The sequence below is a fragment of the Henckelia pumila genome, chromosome 4 (assembly GCF_033568475.1).
Source record: "Henckelia pumila isolate YLH828 chromosome 4, ASM3356847v2, whole genome shotgun sequence".
NCBI lineage: Eukaryota > Viridiplantae > Streptophyta > Magnoliopsida > Lamiales > Gesneriaceae > Henckelia > Henckelia pumila.
Window position 1 is genome coordinate 35,622,585 of NC_133123.1, and position 22,002 is coordinate 35,644,586.

Consider the following 22,002-nt stretch of genomic DNA (forward strand, 5'->3'; position numbering starts at 1 on the left):
GCCTGAAAATCAGTCATTGTTTACTAGTAAAAGCATAACCAGATTATGTGAGTTCACAATAAGAACATCACAAAATGATTACAAACAGATCAAAATTAACCGAAGGAGGCACGGCACAGTCACTGTTTTCAAGGGACAATAGTCGCATAAATTTGATCTTTTCAGAAAAAAAAGAAGACAACAGAAAGGGCAACGATACAGATAAATAAAAACACACGGAGAAAGGATATGAATTGAGTCAATTGGACCCTGGTGCAAATACATTAAATCATATGGTTTAATCTAACTATGTACATGAAAAGATGTTGCATGCAAACTAAATGTTTCTATCTTTCAACATGCATAATCTAGAGAAAATTTCATCTGCCAACTATAATTCCTCAATGCCATTTAATGGCGAAAATACTACAAGATTAAAAAAAATAGAAGTAAAATGATTAATGATATGCTATCGACTATGGAGGTGTAAAGGAAAACGAAAATTACTATTCTGTAGATAGTTGGAGAAAATTTTCCTAACTAGAACTAGACAAAATTATGGGTTGGGTACTCCTGTTCATATCCATTGTAGTCGTAATATAGCCTCTCCCCTTTTGAAATATCACGAGTTGCAACCAGAAGCACTCGGCATTCACCATTGACACAGTATCTCACACATTTAACATTCTGCTTCTTTCTGCCCTCCCTGCAAAATAATGATTCATTTCAAGACTAGTAAGTGATATAATTTGGTGATAGCATGAATGAGATAGAATATCGAATTCATTAAATTATGAAATTCTTGTTAAGCCATCTTCGAAGAGCTTGAGTTTTAGAATCATTTTTAACATGGTGCAAAAGCAACCCATGGAGCACAATCCGCTTTATATTAGGTGAATTGGTTTTGAGTGCTTAATTTTGGGTATTTGCTGCGCCATATCAAACCAACATTGACGTGTATATCGTGAACATTAATTGCAGGTACATATTTTCTGACTTCTCGCGACACTTAAGAGAGTGTGTATGAGTATGAAGTTATCATTGGGTCATTCTCATGCGCTTTATCTTTCCACAGGTGATGTCAAATGGCGGGAAAAAAGGTCTGAAGGATTTTGAAGAAATATAAGAAGATCAAGAGAAGATAAAGGGTAGAGTAAAGGAACACTGCGGCGTAAAAGCTTACGGTGTGTAGTTGTTTATGCCATTGATAAAGCGAGCAATATTCCCACGCTTATCTGGGCAAACAACAAGACTTTTAGATGGATCAGTTGCTAAAAGAAGAGTCATCATGCTGTCACAATCATCTTGCTCCCGATTCAGGATAAAATCCACATCGCCTGTATACTCTGCAATAAATGTCATATCTTTTATGGGACTATCGGCTTCTACTGTATAACTGCAAACATTAAACAAGGTAGTATTCAATCAACACACAATTTAAGGGTAAGAATCTGCACGACCAAGAAAGAGTAAATCAATACCCTTCACACGAATCAAAGGTGACGATAAGAGGGGGGCATTCGCCTCTACCATACATAGCCCTACACAACTCTAATGTTTCAATGTCTTCTTTGGGAAGCACCTAACCAAAAAGACATGGAAATGAGGTATTGCTACAAAGAAAGGGTAATTCTTCTTGAAGTTTCAACAAAACCTGCATGCCACCATCTTCATACATAGCTTGATTGGATAATTTAGTCGCCATGCCAGGGGCGTAAGTAAGTTCATTGCTGAATTCCATGCTCAGTGCTGTCAAAGCCGAGGCAAGAGATCTCATCTGAACTAGCTTTCTTACAGGATCTTCTGATGAAATATATGGCAACAATCTCCTACGCTTCTTGTGAAACACTATAGAACGTCTTCGGCGCTTTTTAGCATCTGAAATTAGCTATTATATTAATAAGAAACAAAATTCATTTATAACATTAAAATGTACAATTGAATCATACGACATTCTTCCAACCTATCTTATGAACACACACATTCGAAACCTAATTTGTATGCATAATCTCAGCATGAACAGATTCCACAAAGGTTGATTTAGGCTAATATAGGTTATCATCCAATTAATAAAGAACTAAAAGGAGCATGTTCACTTCCTAATAAGAGTCTCTGACAAGCGAACACCTTATCAGCTGACAAGATCTTAATGCAAACGGATACAGATAGTTTTTCTTCTACTTCACTTTTTCAAGCAGTATTTCATTTGTCAAGCCATTAATTTTATATCAACACTTTCTCTAGGTTTAAGATTAATGCACAATCCATCACTTTCCTCATCGATTAATGACTTCAATGTTAAGACAACAGATTAAAAATATAGCAAGTGTAGAGAAAACAAAGAGACAACATCTAGAGTATAAACTCACTCCAGGTCATACTCGGAATTCAATTCAAATTAAGTTTATTTGACAAAAACCAACTCGAAGAGCATGAAATGAGCAACTATGATCTTATAGGCAGGCAAACTAAAAAAAACTTCTGTAGAGGACACAAGAAACATTTCACAAACTCGGAAAACGACAGGATTTTCATACATCACAATTGAGTTCAAAAATCCTAACAAATTTGTAATGCAATGCCCCGAATCTTTGAAAGTGAAAGGAATATTTTCATTGAAAAATATCAATTGAGAAATTCATAAGTTATAGTTTCCTTGTCCAGGCAGTGTCAATCCAGATTAAATCCTGAACCAGCACACATAACTTTAGTGAAAATTTAATCTTTTCCTCACTGAACCATAAATTTCACTACAACTGGTCGAAGTTGTCTGCTGCTACAGCAAATGAGTGTCCTGATCTTCGTTTTAGTCGCATATCTTGTACCTCCCTTCGATATTAAACCAAAAAACATTTTCACTGTACTTTAAATAACCCAGGCAGAAACTTTGTTTCATAACGATTCTATTAAATTAATAGAAACAAATTCCTACCTTGAGGAGAAGCACATTTCCCTGTGGATTCTCCACATTTCTGAATCCTAAAAAACTCGACAATCTTCTTCTGCGTGAAACCTGCATTTGAGCTCTTCATCAAAACCAAATTTCCCCACTAAACCAGCTCAAATTTCCCACATCTTCTCTCTCACACACGCACAGATACCCAAGTGTGTATACATATATTTCTTGTTTCGACATGTAAATGGGCTCACAAAACACACAACCATGTATATACATGTGCATGTGCATGCATTTAAAGATTGATTATTTTATCTTATTCTCATTACTTTTAAGCGGCCGATTGTTATCGTCGGAGCAGGCGGGGCAGAACCACGGCCCGATAGGAATTCGGGCCACGATCGGGCGGAGGCAGAGCATGTGATATCCTCTGTCACATCTATCGCACAACATCAGCTCATCATCTCGTTCGCCGGAGCCGCATTGCTCGCAAGCCACCCGGCTGTAACAATTACCACCGCCGCCGCCACATTCCTCGACATTCTCCGCCGCCACCACACGCTTGGCCACCTTCATGATCTCCTTCAATGACCTGTACTTCCTCCCCTTAGCTATCCCGGAGGCTCCGAGCTGCGGCTGGCTCCCGGGAGCCGATGGGATTGAGGACGGCGCCATTTCCCAGGGACAGGGGTGGAATAAACTGGATTGTCGAATTCGGGAATCGGGAATCCAAGATTGCTGCTTTGTCAATTGTTTTGGGTGAATTTCAGAGTGGGGAGGCTGTAAGAGGAAGAAGAGGGAGAGGGGTCGCGGGTGGCGAATGATGACGTGGCCATACGTAAGTGGAGGGGCTAACGTGCACGGGCTGTGCGTAGACTGGGCTGCCTGCGCTAACTTTGTTCGAATTTTGGGCAAATTTAGCCGTTTGTTCTTAGCAGAATTTTAGTTGGATTGGGTGAGGGCCTGGAAAGGAAAGGAAACAACATTGTTCTTGTTTTGGTGGCATTTAGGTAATTTCACCGGTTTACCTATTTCTGTTAAAATAATAAATGTAATATGTTGTAAGTCGATATTTATCTAGTGTGATTTTGTTTTTCTCTCTATTTTATGTATTTTGACAAATAAAATTTTTGTATTGATTTTTTTGTGATATAAAAATGACGTAAAAATAACAATGTACGTGTAGTAGCTAGCATTATCTTTTTTTATTTAATAATTTAAAAATTGCTTACATTCATAAAATATTTCATAAAAACTGAAACTGAAACTGTTATAAAACTTTTAAGTTGTAAGATTCTATTTCATAAATAAGCTAAGAAAATATTTGGATAGAACAAAATAGTGAAGATCTATGTGTTAGTTTTATATAATTTTTTATTATCATAAAATATTTTTAGACACATTTTGAATGTGTTGTTCAGATCTTCTTTGGAATATAAGGAAAATTTTGAAATATTAAAGTCTTTTTGAATATTAAAATAAGATCAAATAAGTCAGCGAACCATTTTTAATATAATTTATAACAACAAATTGCATTTATGTGAAATATAAAAAATGTATAAAATCTTTTATGAAAAAATTGTGCACAAATTGTCCCATACGCCTGATTTTTTTTTATAAACACGAGGTTTGAAAATATATTAATTTCATGTAGGAAGTTACGGACTTTTTAACCGAACACTTTTTTTTTTCTTCTAAATTTATAGCTTAATAATATGATTTTGCTTGTGCCACAAAAGACTTCTGACTCAAGTCTAGAGCCCACCTAGGGAACAAGTGTGTGTTATAATGCTTGACCGTTGACTATTAAATAGATAATGTATGGCCAATTGGAGTAATTTTAAGTTTTGTTGACTCAGCTTTTTTCCACATTGATTAATATTGACCATATTTTGAGACATAAATAAAATCAGACAATTTTTTTGTGAATTAAACTAGTGTCGTTTGTTTCTTTTCAATTAATCGCTTCTGTTAATATTTGACAGTAGCTAAAATTGTAATTTTTTTAACGCTTATTATTCTTTGATGAACTACGACTTTATTACATCTTTGTAGCGGTACATTTATATGACTGGAAATGTTGCTACTACATTCAGGTTATGGAAATGACAAATGGGAGATCATATACCTCTAGGCGAAGCTTAAAGATTTTCATTTGATGGAGACGATTGTGTTCTGCTCGGCTCTTGCTCGTAGGCCGTCGCCTAGCTTGAGTAACGAAGCAAGTGTTTCTTCGGTTTATCGAAAATCCCTGATCCATAAGTTCTGCATATCATCTCAAGCAAGATAGGAAACTGCAGACAAGAGAAAAGCGCGATGGGAACCGTGGAGACCACGATGATCGGAACTGTAACCCAAACCAATTCTTTGTGCAAAATCAAGTATAATGCAGATCCAAAGGATGCCATCATGGTAACTATGGAGAAGAACAAGCATATAAGCCCAGCAATCAGCTTTGTTGGCAATGACTTGAGAAAATCTTTTTCTGCATATCTTGCTGTAAGAATTCCCAAGAACATAAGCACTGAAGTTGAGGAACTGAACATTGATATTGCATTCGAAACCATGAAGAACAGAAAGGCACGCCTTTCGAATTTTAATAAAGTTGGTAGTCCCGTATCATTTAGATTGCCACCCGGTACTGTGAAAGCTGTGGTGAACATAACCGCAGCAATGAGGGTTCCCACAATCATACTTGATCCGGCTGTGTTCTTCATCCATCTTTCCGCGTCTTTGAACAGATTCTTGTGTTCTTCACTGAATAGCATTTCTGGTGTTCGATTGTTCTCGTTCATTTCTTCTTTAAGCTTTGGCTGTACAATGGATTCCACTTCCTGTACGAACAAAGCAGAAACTGTGTGAAGAGAGAATTTCTCATGTATATGTGAATGAACAAGAAAATGACCTTAAACCATTGAAGTTCCCTTTGCATCTGAAGGGCTGCCCCCGATACACGCTCGAGTTGAGAAGAAGGTGATAGTTTTGCTGCTAAATGTAGATAGTTATTGCCAAAAAGATCGTGTCTACGAGCCATTATGCTCTTCTTTGTTCCTAGATCATAAATGAGACTAAAAATCTTCTCCTGTCGCAGAATGATTGCATGTGAAAAGATTGTTCTTCCTTTTTTATCTTTTCTCCATATGATTTCAGGTTGGTATCTGATCATTTCAACGATGAACTCTACGATTCCATACTTGATAGCATCGTAGATTATTTTGTCAATGTCCATCCTTTCGAGCTGTGACACGTCCAATTTTCTCATTTCCCTGAAAACACAACTTAGGAGCTTGACAGCTTCATCATGCACTAATTTCCTGTGATGTATATGCCTGATATCTGGAACTGAATCAAGAAAATATCAATAGAATCAAACTAACTTTCTTTTATATGAAACGCGGGAAGAAAAAAAAAAAAAAGCATTCTTGATGATGCATACCAATACATCGTAAAATACTCCACCCCAACCCGTGCAAGAGTCTCACTACTGCTGTTTTTACTGGTGAAATGGGATTTGTAGGTGTTAGAGAAACATCGAATGTTTACATTTTAATCATTTACCATTATTAAAAAGTGAGATCACCTTGACTTTTCATTTTTAGGCCTCTGTGCGCTATTTCAGTGATTTCTTCATCACTTGACACACGAATTTCAATACGGTAATCATTGGAAGTGCTCCATCTTCGAATTTGCGACACGCGTTCATCTTCCCATGGTGAATGTATCCTTACACCTTGTTTTACCATAAATCATTCATCAGAAATCTCAAGCTTTTAGAGATACAAGAAGCCAGTAGTAAAATTGAATAACATACGTATATGTGACACTTACAGGAGTAGATCCATTTCTCCCATATTGCAAGCTTAGTTCCACTAGGGAATGCAGAAGGCTTGTGCGCCAATATTTTGAGTGTGTGGCTTCCGTTGTGGTCAGGGGTTATGCCCAATCGTGGATACCGTTTTAATAGCATCGAAGCAACATCTAAATTAAGTAGAGGCTCAAAATTAAAAAGGCAAATCAAAGATGCAATGCAAAGCCTTCCTCTGAAATTCAAATATTATTTTACATTTCCTATTACGAGCCTGAATGTATCAAATGCCTGAAGTTTTCTAAGTTGGCGTTTATTCATTGAACAAGAGATGCAAGAAAAAATTTCTTACCATAAATCTCGGCAGTGATAAGACAATTAAGAAGCATGGCTCCATTTTCTCCCTTTTCGGGACTTAGTTCATCCTTTGGCGTAACTTTGTAGAAATAATGGACGATATGTTTCTGTCCATACTGTGCAGCAACAATTATCGGAAGGTGCCCATCTTCATGTTCGTTTGCCATTCTAAGCAAGTGCTTGTTTTTGCTTACCATTGACTTTGCTAGTTTCTCAGCACCAGATACAGCAGTTAGAGACAGGGCTGTGGCACCGAATTCATTGATCAGTTCCAAGTCCTTCGGTTCCATCAACTTCACCAATTCTTCTGCGATTCTCATGTGCCCAGATAAAATAGCAATGTGAAGAGCTGTATCGTTATGCGATGAAACTCTTGCCCTCACACCATGTGGCCTTTGTTTGAGGAAATCTAATGTTGAATTCAAATCACCTGCTTCAATTACCTTGTACAAGGGTTCGTATTCAAGGTATTCACTTCTTGCTGAAGCCAAAAAAACAAAACATTGCTAAAATGAGTTGCATCAAATGTGAAGTTGAAGAGGAAAAATGAATAGAAGGATGCTAGGCCCTCTCAGATCCTCTGTTAAAGTTCATTTCAAATTGATGTAACAGGAGATTCAACAAAATATCAGAATCAAATGAATGAAAACGACAACCACGAAACAATTAGGCTCAAACTGTTGACAGTTTTTGGTGGTAAATGATTGAAGACTACCTTGATCTTCCATAGAACTTTCATCTTCATGATCAGAAAAATGTACTGCATGTGGCTTCTTTGCCTTTTCAGCCAAGTGACTCCATGCATAACGTGCAGAGATGCGTGCTGCTTTAAACTTCGAGTACACTCCTGGTCCAGACGACATTTTGATGGCATGCAGGGCAAGTGCATTTTTCTTCTTCCATTCCTCATGTTCGTGTTTTTGCGTCTTATCTGGTTCATCCTCCTTTCCTGAAACAACTCCCCAGAGATCATGGCCGACTAGATAATTTTTAAGGCAAAGTTTCCAGTGCTCATAGTTGTCCTCGGTCAGTTCCTCTGGCACAATCCCAAAACCTGCTCTACTCGACTTACCATTACCTGCAACAAAATGATCGGTAATGTGCTATAAAAAGGGGCAATACATAAGATGCCAAAATTTTTTAATCTATATTAAGACTTCTTACTCGAATTCCTTGTCATTTTTGGAAATTTTTTGTTTGTAGTTGTACTCTGAAAGAGACATATAAGAACTTATCCACTATTGCCAGCTCTCATTTACACAGCGACATATATATATATGTGTGCTCATTTTTCTCTTGCTGAGATCCTTTTCAACACCCACGTATTTCACATTTTTTACTTTTCAAGTCCTCGTGCATGTATTTAGCTTTTACTAAGCATAAATTATATCATGAGATGCATATATTATTGCTAGATAATGGCAGTGTTGCCCTTGTCGGGCTTCTCCATCTTGTGCTTAACCACCCCACCATCAAATCCATTTCAATTTTCAAACTCCCCACTTTGAAGAGGTATTGCCGAATTACATTATCCGACAATTGAAAAAAAAAGAAAATTAGAGCAAATTATAAAGTTTGGTTAAAGGGTTTATGCGCATTATTGGATATTAATTCCAATAGGATTATATGAATTTTCAGTAATGGTGGAAAAATAGTTGCGTAGTCTTTGCAACTGCTAAAAATAAGTTATTATGGAATTTTTTTTTCGCAAATTTGTTAAGAAAAAATCCACAATCACTAATTTTTAGAGGTTACAAACACTCCCTAAGCATCCCTTGCGTAAACATATTCAAGAAAGTGGGGAGAATGACTTTAATTTCCCCAAGACCACGTTATACCACACAAGGTGTAGATGCATGCAATAGATTTTCCACATCTGCCACTAGAAATCCCACTACATCTACTCATCATTTCTGTGATGAAACCTGAAAAACACTTATAAAATTCAGTTGTGAAACACGTTTTGGTTGGGCAAAGAAGTCCCCTTATCCCTTATATTGACTCCTTCAAATCAAGAAAACAGAATCCAAACCTCATTTTTTTATGACAACACCGGCCAGCATTCTGAGTGAAGAACAGTAATGGAGAAGACCCGTGTCAATTTGATGCCATAAAAAACGCATGTATTTAGGCAACTTTGACTTGAAGGTGCCAAGACTTTCTGTTCAATGAACATGTCTGAGATCAGGTATGGCTCAATTATTTTGATAAGCAAATGGAAGTTTGGATGACATAAGATTCATTCATCAGCAAAAGTTTGCAGACATGTCATATGAACATTCCATCATATTCACATTGTAATATAAAATTTCATGGGCTTGATGTTACTAAATAAAGTGTTAAAAACAGGTTCCAGTGAAGAAAAACAACAATCTGTCCAGTTATTGTGTAATCTAAGGATTATGCCAATTGACAGCATTAAAGCAACCCATATCAAGCAATCAATCAGAATTGGAAACACAGTGAAATAGTTTATCATGAATGAGTATTCACAAGTAGTTTACCATAGATTTCAAGTGCAATAAGAAAAGCGAGCAGCGTACTCCATGCCAACATGTCCTGGACTCAACCCGAGCATTTTTTTTGGCTTTATAGAGATAATGAACTGTCAGCTTTCGTCCATGCGAAGTAGCAGCAATTGGAGCTCATTTGAACTAGATGCTCGTCGATACATTTTATGAACGTGAATAGCTGAGATATACAATGGTTTTAAAATAGATATTTTCCTTCTTGATCAATGTATGGTGATAGCTTCACCCCTGCAAGCTCTTCCAGCCAAATGATTCCATGCAATGTTAATAGAAAGATGAGCTTTGCTCCACTACAACTTCTTTTCCCACATGATAGTTGAATAGCAAGCAATCCCGTGCGTTCTCGTTTTTTTCATTCATGTTTGTTCTTCTGCTGTTTATATCATGGTTTGCTGGGACAGTATCAACGGCCGTCTAAGCTGTCTATGTTCCAATTCTACTGTTATGTCATAGAACAGTCACATATTTCCTAGCTTGCATTTTTAATGGATTAAAAAAAATTAAAATAATCCACTAGCCAAGCAGTGACTTAGGTTATCATGATATAGTGTTACATGCTAGTTGCTACCATATGGGAAGATAAATTATTCATGATGTAAGACGATAAATGAATATACTTGAATAAGATAACGATGCGTGAGACTAATCATTTGTAGGACTCGAGTCAAACATTTTTAAAAATAAGGACGCACAATCAATCAATGTATCCTCCTCGCACAAGCGGTGTCTAAATATCATTCTAAGAGTTACAAATGACACCACATTTTTTCCATCTAATGCAATGTGATGGTCTATGTGAAAAAACACATGTGGTGGTCGCCTTGTAGCCTTGGATTAAAGGTTGGGGCAATATAATAGACCTCATGCATTGACGAAACAGGAATTCATTAATTCAGAGACCATATATGATCAAGCTTTCTCTCTGTTTACGCATGCAATGCTCTTTAATACAATGAAGCTTCTGTTGATCAATAACGAAATATAGCACCATATTTCACGTGGGCATTTCATCATGCACATTGTATACACTATACACATTGTACCATGCACAATCCTCGACGTGATTGGTGGCGCATTCTGCCTAAAGGGACCAATCATAGTGGGTTCAATTGATTTGGGCTCGCCCCGACATCAACGCTGGACTGTACTGGACTGGTCTGGCACCGTTCCAATCTCTGTCCCCGACATAGATTTTGCGTGTCAGCTCCTCCAAATTTGTTAGTTTAAGTTAATTCGTTAAATACTTCGAAATAGAGCACATTAATTATCTAAACTATAGTTGAATAGTTTAGAGTGGGGACACTAATTGTTTTTTTTTCAAAACTGTCCTTACACAATATAAATAAGAAAATTTGATTTTATTTATATATTTTTTCATATTTTTTTCAACTAACGTTATGAATAGGATAAAATGATAAGTAACTTTTATACTAACTTACAATTATGCTAGTTAAAATAAATTTTTAGTATTAAAGTTTAATAAGTTGCAAAAAAAATCATGGCAATTAATCTCATTAACCAAAAATGGGATAAATAGGAAGGAATTATGGGAAATTTAAATATATATAATCTACTATGATATTTTTTTTATTTGTCTTATGTTTAGATTTTTAGTTTTGAAATATCACATCAATCACAAAAATATTTGAGTAATCAATTTGATGATGAATAGGTTTCTTGTAAGACGATGTCACGGATAAAAATTCATGAGCTTAGTCAATCATGCACATATTTACAATATATAGCAATATTTTTAACATCAAAAGTAGTAATTTATCATGGGTAACTCAATAAGAAGATTCATCTCATAAAATTTATCGGTGAGACCGTCTCACATGAAATTTTGTGTTTAATGACATAGATATCTTATTAGATTTGATTCATGAAAAATTATTATTTTCTATGACAAAATTATCGTTTTACAATCCAAATATGAATCTAGTTGACCATGAAATCGTCTCACATTAACCAAAATAATGATTTTGTGAGTTTCTTGTTTTATTAAATAGTAAAGACAAATCAAGTTTTTGAAAGTGTTTGGAACCTGTGCAAAAAATGTAATTCTTCATTATCATTAATCATTTTTCCTTATTCATTTTTCCTTATTCATTTTTCCGATTCATGCCTAATGCTTCCTGTCTGTTCTCAATATCGTGATAGGTATAGATAACTAAATTTTAAATAAAACTTCTTTTTAAGTTATAATAAAACTTTTTTAAAAGGTAGCTTTAATTTTTTTTATAAAAAAAAAATAGTGGTTTTATTATTTTTTTTATAATAAAAAAACTGTGGCTTTATTTTGATTTATTGTGGCCGGTGGCAACTGGTGACTTTGCTCAGTTTCACACTGTTTTCAGATGACATCAAAAATATATTACACGATGATTCTCTAATCTTGCACTAAACGACGCTGATTTTCTTGAATCCAGCTCAAATCGTAGTCTATGGATCCTCCGGAGGTTTTCTCCACCAGGCCGCCGCCCAGAAAGGAGCTGCAGGGCCCTCGCCCCGCCGTGCTCAAAGTCAACAAAGACTCCTTCAAGATCAGAAAGCCACCGGTCCCGCCGCCGGCCAACGGCCAACCACCGCAAGAACCTCCACCTCCGGAAGACCGACAGCCGGTCATAATCTACGCCGTTTCTCCCAAAGTCATACACACCACCGTCACCGACTTCATGAAATTGGTCCAGCGCCTCACCGGGAACGCTTCCTCCGCCGCCGCGTCAAGCGGAGCAGCTGGGGACCTCTCTCCGGCTGCCCGAATCGCTTCCATAGAGCAAACGAGCGCGTCTCCTAAAGATAGAGAAATCACGGCTAACAGCAGTAATCCTACTGGTGTTGATGATATTCTGTGCAATATCCTTGAAAGCACAGATATTGAAGTGGGTCCAGTTCCCGGAATACTTTCTCCGGCGCCAGGGGCTCTGCAACCAATCTCGCCGGGGTTCTTCTCTCCGGCCGGGGACCCATTTGCAATGATGGCGTACAATAACATGTTCATACCTAGTCCGTCGACCCTGTTTTCCTCTCCAATGGTGTCTCCATCGACGCTGTTTTCTGCTCCAATGGTGTCTCCTTCACCATCTTCTTGCGATCTCTTCAATCCATTCTTTGACTTTTAGATAAGTGAATTGTCTCTTTCCCACTCTTCTTATTTGTTCATTTATTTTAATTATTATTTTGGTGTAGTTTAGCATAGTGTTCTCTTGAACAAGAAAGTGGGATAGTAGAAAATTTGGAGCAAATCATCATGTATACTGCTTAGAACTGACGCTTGATTAGGGAGAAAAAATGAATCTTGAAAATTGTATTTAACCAATTGGTGTTAAATTTGCAGTCTATTTGACATTAGATTCAGAAAGATTCTGTTGTGTTCTTTATGTTAGATTCAGAACAAGTTCTGATCTAGTTCATTTGGTGAGAAGATTTTAAATTTTCATCGGGATGATCGATTCAATGATTCTGAATTATCTGCGATTGTAGAATCGGGCACTTGTCATTTGGCAGAAGTTATATGTTGTGGTAACCGTACAACTCAAATGCGCGTACCTCAGAAAACCATGACGTTGTGCCAATGGGCAATGGGTACAATCCTAGATACCAGAAAACTTAATCCTGCATGTGAAATGTTGGAAATGTTTTAGGTGATGGCCTGTTAAAGTTGCTACATATGAGAGAATTCAATAGCGAGTAGAACATTAGGCATGCAAGATAAGGAATATGGACTGTCAATATTCTGGAGGAGCTAGGAATATATCCATTGATGCATTGATTATTGTTAAATCATATGATCAAATTGAAACTACTTCTTGGTTTGTCATGGCCATTGGCCAGCCACAATTGAGTGTAGTGTTTATGACCTGGAGTATAGTCTTCAGTCTCCATTTATGGAACATCCCATTTGCGGCATATATTTCAATTTGTTTTTGTTTCCTTGTTAGCATTATATTAAACGACACGATTCATGTGCTCTATCGATAGTTTCCAATAATACTCATCCAAAATCGTGTTTAAGAGTTTGAGCTGATCATTCAAGGAACATGAAGGAGCCTTGTTAAAATCTTACATTCTGTGATCATATTGTATTAGCTGTCTTCTGATGCAAGTGCCTGCACCACTTGTGACGCAGAAGCAAAATAACCATTGAAATGTAGCATGTATGTGTTTCTTCTCAACTGAAATCACCATTATGGTTTTGTCCTGTGAATAGTAACCTTCTGTGTAAAGTGTTGTGCTTCGGCGTAAGCAAGTTTGATGGTTGGGTTCTAAGCAGGCTACAGGGATCTTGATGTAGTGTACATGGAGTAGTTTTATCTCCAGATCAAGAACAAGTCAAATTATGTGTTATTTGATTAATTTGTAGGATTGAGAAGCGCAAAATCATCGGTTATACGCCCTTTTTCTTGTTTTATTTAGAACCTCGGGTTCTTGCAGTCATTACCAAACCAAAGCAAGCGGAGCTAGTCTCGTTATGGGGAAGCTTTCCCAAAATCTATCATTTCATGGAAGCATCTGCTCCTACATTTTGCCTCAATGTGTACTATGATCATTTAGAGTAATCTTTGGGCGATGTTGGTTCATAGTAAGGGTATGATCGCATCCGTCTTCTTCCCACGTTAGACTCGGTTTTATGAAGCCCGATTGAATCATTTGGCCCCTTCGATTTTTTTTCCCTCCACCTGTTGGATTTCATCTCTCATCTTCAACAGGATTTGAAGGCCTTAATATATATACATGGATGCATTTTATTATTATTACTAGAAGATGGTGGCACACGGCAACAGTCGATTTTTTTGATGCTAAAATATGATAGAAAACGACTTGCGGATGTTAACCTATCCTAAATTAGTCACGCCACAAGAGGTGGTGGTGCAAGGAATGATCATTGTACAGGACATTGTCAAAATTGAACTGCGAATTAAGTGCTCTGTATTAGGGAAGAAAGTTCCCTTCTCGATAGGGTCTGGATTGGGGGTAAATACATGTTTTTAATTTTGTGCCTGAAATACATAAATTAAATTTAATTGTATACTTTTTTTAGTGTTCTACAAATCGGCGCCTAGGACCGTCTAGGTGTTAGGCGGTTGGCCACCGTTCGATTTTTAGACAGTTGAAGCTTCTGGGAATTATTATATTAATTGGTCGTCTAGGCCGCCTAACCCCCCGCCTAGACGTCTCAAAATCCGCCTAGGTGGCCGTCTAGATTAACATATAATATATTTTTATTTTTTTAATTTTAATTTTTTTAAAAAATATTACTTTACATATTGGTCCATCAATTTTTATCGGATGAAGACGAGAATTATGTCATGTAATTGGAGTTTGATTTCGATAAAGAGAAATTATTGGGAAAATATTAAGATGAAGAAGAGTAATTATCTATTTAGACTAAAAAAAACACCACTTAGGCAAGTGAATTTGATAAAGATGAATTATTGGAAAAATATTAAGATGGGTCGGACTAAAATAATTAGATATTAAAGCTAAAAAAACCGCATAGGACCCGCCTAAGCAGTGGGTGACCGTCCGTCTACCGCTTACCGATTTTTAGAACCTTGAATGTTTTACAATAAATCAAGGTCATTTAGTTGATACCAAGTATAATTTATACGTCGTGGGCTGTCGTTGCTTTCAATTCTAAAAACATCGTAAAATATATCTGAATTGTTCTTTAAAAACTGTATTTGAAGATCTTTTTTTATAAAACTATGTTTGGAAAACATTTTACGAAAATTTTGTTCAAACATATACTTTAAATTTTTTTAATTTATAAAACAATAAAAACACTTTTAAAATACTTATCCAAACATATCTTCAATGTTAGAGAACAATTATATCGCACACAATATACTTTTACCAGAAATATAACATTTATATTTCACATCATTCTAAAATGGATATTTGGAATAGTTTATGAGAGATTAATATGATTTTCTATATAACTTAAGTTAATTATTTTCATGGAGTAAAAAATAAATACACCGTCAGTTTAGGATTTAAATAGTGCGCGTCGAAATATAGCAGCTGTAGATTCTCACATAATTTTAAAAAAATACACAATATTTATATAAAAACCTATTATGCAGTCGTATCCAGGGCCGAACTTGAGCACAATATGATGAAGTCATTCGCTTCAGGGCCCAAGATTCCATAAACTAGATAATTGTCGTTGCTTTCAATTCTAAAAACATCGTAAAATATATCTGAATTGTTCTTTAAAAACTGTATTTGAAGATCTTTTTTTATAAAACTATGTTTGGAAAACATTTTACGAAAATTTTGTTCAAACATATACTTTAAATTTTTTTAATTTATAAAACAATAAAAACACTTTTAAAATACTTATCCAAACATATCTTCAATGTTAGAGAACAATTATATCGCACACAATATACTTTTACCAGAAATATAACATTTATATTTCACATCATTCTAAAATGGATATTTGGAATAGTTTATGAGAGATTAATATGATTTTCTATATAACTTAAATTAATTATTTTCATGGAGTAAAAAATAAATACACCGTCAGTTTAGGATTTAAATAGTGCGCGTCGAAATATAGCAGCTGTAGATTCTCACGTAATTTTAAAAAAATACACAATATTTATATAAAAACCTATTATGCAGTCGTATCCAGGGCCGAACTTGAGCACAATATGATGAAGTCATTCGCTTCAGGGCCCAAGATTGGAGGGAACCTAAAAAAAATCAGTTCTATTATTATAAATAGACATATAATAAAGGTACTGTAGGTTTAAAATCACATTAATATTTTAAATGTTTTAATTTTTTGAGTATTATATTCAAATAATGGCTCCTAAAATTTATATGTTTTATTTTATATTTTGTAGTTTTAATTGATAAAATTCATAGTTCATTTTAAGGGGGCTTATGTTCAAAAAATTCGATTCAGGCCAAAAAAATCTCAAGTAACGGGTAGTAACATGTCATTTGTCTATAATAACACTATATATTTCAAATCCTATATTCTAATTTTGAGTCAAATCGATATAGATTTGAGAGTACACGAAATACTTGTCACCACTGAAAAGGTTTTTTTTAAAAAAAAATTTATTAATGGAATTATATAAAAATATTGGAAATATATATATAAACAATTAACTATGTCATTTCTGCTAAATATGTCATTTACATTTGAATTTTGGAGAATCAAATAAGCCCAAAAAAAAAAAAACTGTACAGCTTGTTGCTTCCCTGACCTAAAACAACAATGACCAAGAATCTTCATGGCCTTCTGCTGATACATAAATAAAATAACTGAAATGCAGATGAATCATTTTGAACAAACTTCCCAACATATATGGGATCATACAAACCAATACCATATTTTTGCTGCAACTGATCCTCCCTCGGTCAAAATTTAGATGGACGAATCGTCCCCTCATTTTATGCTGACTCCTAAGTTCTAACCGGAAGTCCATAGTTGTGGAACGTCCTGATCGTGCCATCCCAATTAGCTGTCACGAAAACGAGATCCCATGTAGAGGATATGGTTCTTGAGCTATGGTTGTCAACCTTATGCTGATGAAGATGGTGATCACCGTAGTCGTTGCATGGCTTACAATCCTGCTCGCTCGAGGGAAAATCCCACGATGGGAGCTTCTCTTCAGGCCATGTTATCGAGCCCTTGGAGGAACCATCCATGGAAAACCAATTTGCTAGGGAGAACCGTTCTGATTCCCACAACCTCGATATGGAATCTTGGTTGTTCTTTGTTGCCATACCAGAATTAGAGCCGTCATCGTTTTGTTCTGTGTGGAACTCTGACCGTGGTATGGCCACGGACACGCCTGCGCAGAAGAAGTGCTCAAAAGAACGAATTGATTTAGCTTGTTTCAACGTTTGGATGGATAAATCATCACTGTTCCACATATAGACGCGGGAGTCCTCCCCAACGGATATTATGTGCCTTCCGTCTGATGTAAATGATGCTGACATTTGAGTACCCGATTTTGCCAAGCCTGTAATGATCAAGATTCAACGATTATATCACACGTAAACGTAAGACCAAGCGCTTGTTGCTATATTCAGCAGTAATAGTGCAACTCAGTATTTTAAATCGTGCACCGGCTCAAAGATCATATATGCTCAAATGAGTTCTATACCTCTGTATTTCCTGACAACCTCAAGCCCATCAAGAATTCGAATCTTGGAATCCTCTGATGTTATCATCACTCTTCGAGGGTCGTCTTTAAGAAACTGAACATGAAAGATAAATATATAAACTTAGGCGAAAACAAGGACCATAGAAAATGTATAATGCCAGGAAATTGGGATCAGGGATACACACCTGGATGCCAGCAATTTTGTTGCCAGATGATTTCTTTCTTCCAAGAAAGTTGATCTCTGCATTCAGCAGCAACTCATTGTCTGTTGATCTTTCGAAGAAACTACACGTACCGGAAATCGAGCCGACGACAATACCCTGTAAGAACAAATGGGAAAACTTTAACACAATTCAAAGGTAGAAAGATTTCATTGGAATTCAAGAGTATATAGCACCACACCTTTCCGCAAGGCTGGTAGGATACTGCTGTCACGATATCATGAGCATTGATCCAATCCTCAACTCTCCCACTCGTGACTCCCCAAATTCGAATTTTGCCGTCTATCGAACCACTGACGAAGTAGCTCTCATCAGCAGGATTGAATTGAACACAGGTCACTGAAACCAAAATTCAAGAATTTCTCAAGCACTGAACATAACAAGTTTAACAAACAATAAATATAGAAAAGGATTCACTCAAGCAAAGAAGATAATTACCATAATTGCTGTGATGGAAAACACCGAGGCATTCATCCGAGTCTACACGCCACAATCGAACTGTTCTGTCCATCGATGACGATAGAAGATACTGCAACAAGGAAAATAAATTTTGATCAGATACAAATAAGATTAATATCAAGTAAAGCACTGGAATATCAGCTATTTGGCTTACATTAGATTTAGACCACGCAAGGTCCAAAACATCACTGCTATGTCCCCGGAAAGTCCGCACCGGCTTCTCTTCAATGAAGAAAGTCTTTCCAGGGATGATGATCGACAAATGGCTCGATTTTTTCTTAATGGAATCGTTCTTTTTGTCGACATCTTGGCTACCAAATCTGCATTTCTCGGTATTGGAATCAACATCCACAGAGCCAACACGCCAGATACGAACTAATCCATCTTCACCTCCACTAGCCAGGTACTGGCCATCAGGACTAAATTTCATGGTCCAAATCAGGCCATTATGAGCATTAATCTCTTGTCCGGCGTAGACAGCACTGCACTCCACACACCGCTTCCCGTTCTGTTCGATTCTAACTCTACTCGAGCTTCGTGAATCAGCAAATGTTTTGGACTCATTTGATTCTTTAACAGCTTGGCTTCTCTTCATCCTCTGTGTCAAGTGTCTCCACCATCTTATCGCTTTCTTCGTTCTATTATCCATGACTCCACCCTCTTCAACACTAGCCTGATTTTGATCCATTTCACATTGTTTAACAGACTCAATGTTTGCATTGGTTTCTTCAAGATCATCCAACCAATCCTGGTCAGAATAATCCACTGAAAAACCTGCTTCACTATTCGATCCCCGTGCTTCGAACGGGGAATAGTCACCCTCCCAGGAATCGAACAATCCACAAGAACTTGAAACTGCTCCACTTGATTCAGTAATCCTTCCCGACCCCATTGCCTCAGATTCATCTAAAGCACCAGAACTCTCACCAAATCCCATTTTGCAAAAGAAATTTTCCCTTCTTTCCTTAACACTCTGCGGCTTTCCCAACCAAATATCATACCCCGACATTTCACAGGCCATCTCTTCTTTTTCAGAAAAAGCTAACCTTTCTTGAAATCAAGAATCCTATCAAACAAGTAAACTATACTCCAAAACTCTATGGCTCCACCCTTTTATAAATGAACCCGGATACCCAATTTCACGGGCCTAGTTTCGCTCCCTAAACCATGCAAAACAGGGGGATAACCCACAGTAAAGTACATATTATACTCAAATAAGCAAGTCTTTATACTTGGTACCACACTAAACCCAACATCAAAAGATTCCAAATGAAGCTAATTTGGTGTGCCAACAAATCATTAAGCAATAAAATAATGGGACACCAATGGAAAACAGAGAGACCCGAGGGGGGTTGAAAATTTGCTAGTGCACCTTGAAGACCTAGCAAAATAAATAGCAAATCCCCACAGTATCACCGTCCCTCCCTTGATTATGGCTCCAAAACTCTAAATCACACTAATATTAACGCATAAACAAAACAAAGCAGCCCCCACCACAAGAGCCGAATACTCCTCCAAGTTCTTTGTATCTTGACTTGCCAAATGTTTGAAGCTTAAGGAACGCAATCTTTGGTTTAAATAAGTGCGCACAAATTTTCACCCTTCACAATAAACAATCCACAAAAGATTGAAAATTCAATAAATGGGCATTGAGATCTGTGAATCGTGAAGTGGTATTTTGGGAATTTTAGGAGTACACGAGCGGCGCAAGTCGCCACGCTACAATGCTGCCGATATATATATATACACAGACACGCACACGTTATATGGAGGAGCAACAACACGATCCTAAGTCAATTCCCCCCACACACGAAGCCCGATGCGCCACCCAAGTTTAGCAAATTAGCTGTAAAAACCACATAGAAAATGGGGTTCATAAACAAAACCCAGTTGGGAATAACCAAGAAAAATATATTCAATATCGCAGCACACAGGAACTGTGTTGCAAAATCAAGAAATGAAAGTTTAGAAAGATGCGGAATTTAAAAGGTGGTTTCTTTATTGGCATTGCGCGGTGGGTGGAAATATATAATCAATACTGTTGCATGCAAGAATCAAAGATCATTATTGTGGGAAAAATATGACCTTTTGAAAATCATCAATGGGGATTTATATATTTTAGTGCAATAATTGGTGGTTAGAAGAATTATGGGAAATTGATGTCAAATATCGAAAAAGCAAAATTGAAGGATGGACAGATGCAGGATTTACAGGCTGTGCATTCGTTAGGTGTTTGTTTTTATGCAAACAAGCCTGTGGACATTGGGACAATCATTGCATTATATCTTTCCATGTAAAAATTTAAATATATATAGACAATGGATTTTTGACCAAATAAATACAGTTGACCAAATATCTACAGTTTCTGGATATGTGAACCAGTACTCAAGAAAAAAATTCAATTTTTTTTCTTTTTCTTTTGGGAAACAATGGCTAAACAATCGAATTTTGGGATAATTTCAATAAGACACTAACTCAATTATGTATTTAAAAGCGAAGATTTATCAATATTTGTGAGGTTCACTGAAAATATATTGAATCTCATGTATATTGATAAATATCAACCATTGAATCTGTATTGAAGCAGCGTCTGTATAAGTAGGATCTCATTTACCCGAATTTTGTTGATTTTATCAAAAAATATAATCAATAATAATATATTTGAATAAGTGACTTATATGTATTGAAATACTGGTTAGTTAAGAATAATATAAGTGTTGGCACATTATAAAACCAGGTAAATCGTAGATTCCCTCCGATATTTCATATAATCACTACAATTGTTGCACAATCGTAATTAACAACATTCATTTTATTTATCAACTTAGAAAGAAGAAACATGCCAACACAATTAGAATTGGACATTAAAAAAATATATATATATATCATTTTAATACTTCGGAAATATGTGTGTTGATATGTCATGAGCACTACAAGATGTTCACATGAGTATTCGCTTTGTAAAATGCATTAAAATGATCATGTATACTTCTTGTTTTTATCATGTAGTGTTCAACAACATACGTTCGGAAGAAAATGATTGAAAAAGAAAGAATAGGATAAAGAAAGTGCCATTTAGGAGACTTAAATAATACAAGCTAAGATCATATTGTAAATGTTTATTAAGTAATAAGACCGTTCGTACAAATACTAAGTTTTTGCGGTGGATTAATTAAATTCCCTATCAAAACAACCAGTGGTGTGATTTTGAACTCATACTTCAAATCCTTGATAAATTAACTCCAAGTTAAATATTTACTATAGTTATTAAGATGAAATTTATAACAATAATTATATTTCTTCTCGATCAATTAAATCGATACAACAATCTTGATTGAATGTTTGTACAATGCTACCCCAATATAATGATGGTACCCTTTTGATGATATCGATGGCCAAATAAAATTTGATCTAACTCAGTCGTCAAATCTGATGTGTTCTTTTTTTTTTTTTTTTGAAAAGAAATCTGATGTGTTCTTATTAATTCCTAACATCCTATTAATTATAAATACTATATTTTATAATTTACGAAATATGTACGAATTACATGTACGGGACAATCATACTTTCTAGTGAAGTTAGATGATGTGGCTGACTGGAAAGCGATATGTCGGGCTTATTAATC

The 22,002-nt window shown here is 36.1% G+C and overlaps 4 protein-coding genes across 6 annotated transcripts; 1 reads left to right on the top strand and 3 right to left on the bottom strand.

The window, feature by feature from the left end:
- Window positions 1-236: 236 nt before the first annotated feature.
- On the bottom strand, window positions 237-3,795 carry LOC140865533 (probable Histone-lysine N-methyltransferase ATXR5). Its single transcript, XM_073270202.1, has 6 exons — window positions 3,205-3,795; window positions 2,912-2,992; window positions 1,634-1,857; window positions 1,461-1,561; window positions 1,163-1,375; window positions 237-685 (listed from the first exon to the last, which is right to left on the bottom strand). The coding sequence occupies exons 1-6, from the start codon at window positions 3,548-3,550 to the stop codon at window positions 526-528; spliced, it is 1,125 nt and encodes a 374-aa protein (XP_073126303.1). The 5' UTR covers window positions 3,551-3,795; the 3' UTR covers window positions 237-525.
- A 1,095-nt stretch (window positions 3,796-4,890) lies between these two features.
- LOC140864749 (uncharacterized) lies at window positions 4,891-10,787 on the bottom strand. Of its 3 annotated transcripts, none has more exons than XM_073269092.1 (9): window positions 10,612-10,787; window positions 9,542-9,991; window positions 7,753-8,115; window positions 7,033-7,518; window positions 6,704-6,853; window positions 6,456-6,605; window positions 6,312-6,371; window positions 5,781-6,217; window positions 4,891-5,709 (listed from the first exon to the last, which is right to left on the bottom strand). In XM_073269092.1, the coding sequence occupies exons 2-9, from the start codon at window positions 9,591-9,593 to the stop codon at window positions 5,080-5,082; spliced, it is 2,328 nt and encodes a 775-aa protein (XP_073125193.1). In that variant the 5' UTR covers window positions 9,594-9,991; window positions 10,612-10,787; the 3' UTR covers window positions 4,891-5,079. The 3 variants fall into 3 exon arrangements, with proteins under 3 accessions (XP_073125193.1, XP_073125194.1, XP_073125195.1); XM_073269093.1 differs by having other exon boundaries at window positions 9,542-9,987; window positions 10,557-10,787; XM_073269094.1 differs by adding an exon at window positions 9,070-9,198 and having other exon boundaries at window positions 9,542-10,787.
- A 1,088-nt stretch (window positions 10,788-11,875) lies between these two features.
- On the top strand, window positions 11,876-12,883 carry LOC140864919 (protein MKS1-like). Its single transcript, XM_073269330.1, has one exon. The coding sequence runs from the start codon at window positions 12,013-12,015 to the stop codon at window positions 12,688-12,690; it is 678 nt and encodes a 225-aa protein (XP_073125431.1). The 5' UTR covers window positions 11,876-12,012; the 3' UTR covers window positions 12,691-12,883.
- Window positions 12,884-16,712: 3,829 nt separating this feature from the next.
- On the bottom strand, window positions 16,713-20,557 carry LOC140865685 (uncharacterized). Its single transcript, XM_073270401.1, has 6 exons — window positions 18,532-20,557; window positions 18,357-18,447; window positions 18,100-18,257; window positions 17,883-18,017; window positions 17,698-17,791; window positions 16,713-17,553 (listed from the first exon to the last, which is right to left on the bottom strand). The coding sequence occupies exons 1-6, from the start codon at window positions 19,396-19,398 to the stop codon at window positions 16,991-16,993; spliced, it is 1,908 nt and encodes a 635-aa protein (XP_073126502.1). The 5' UTR covers window positions 19,399-20,557; the 3' UTR covers window positions 16,713-16,990.
- Window positions 20,558-22,002: the final 1,445 nt, after the last annotated feature.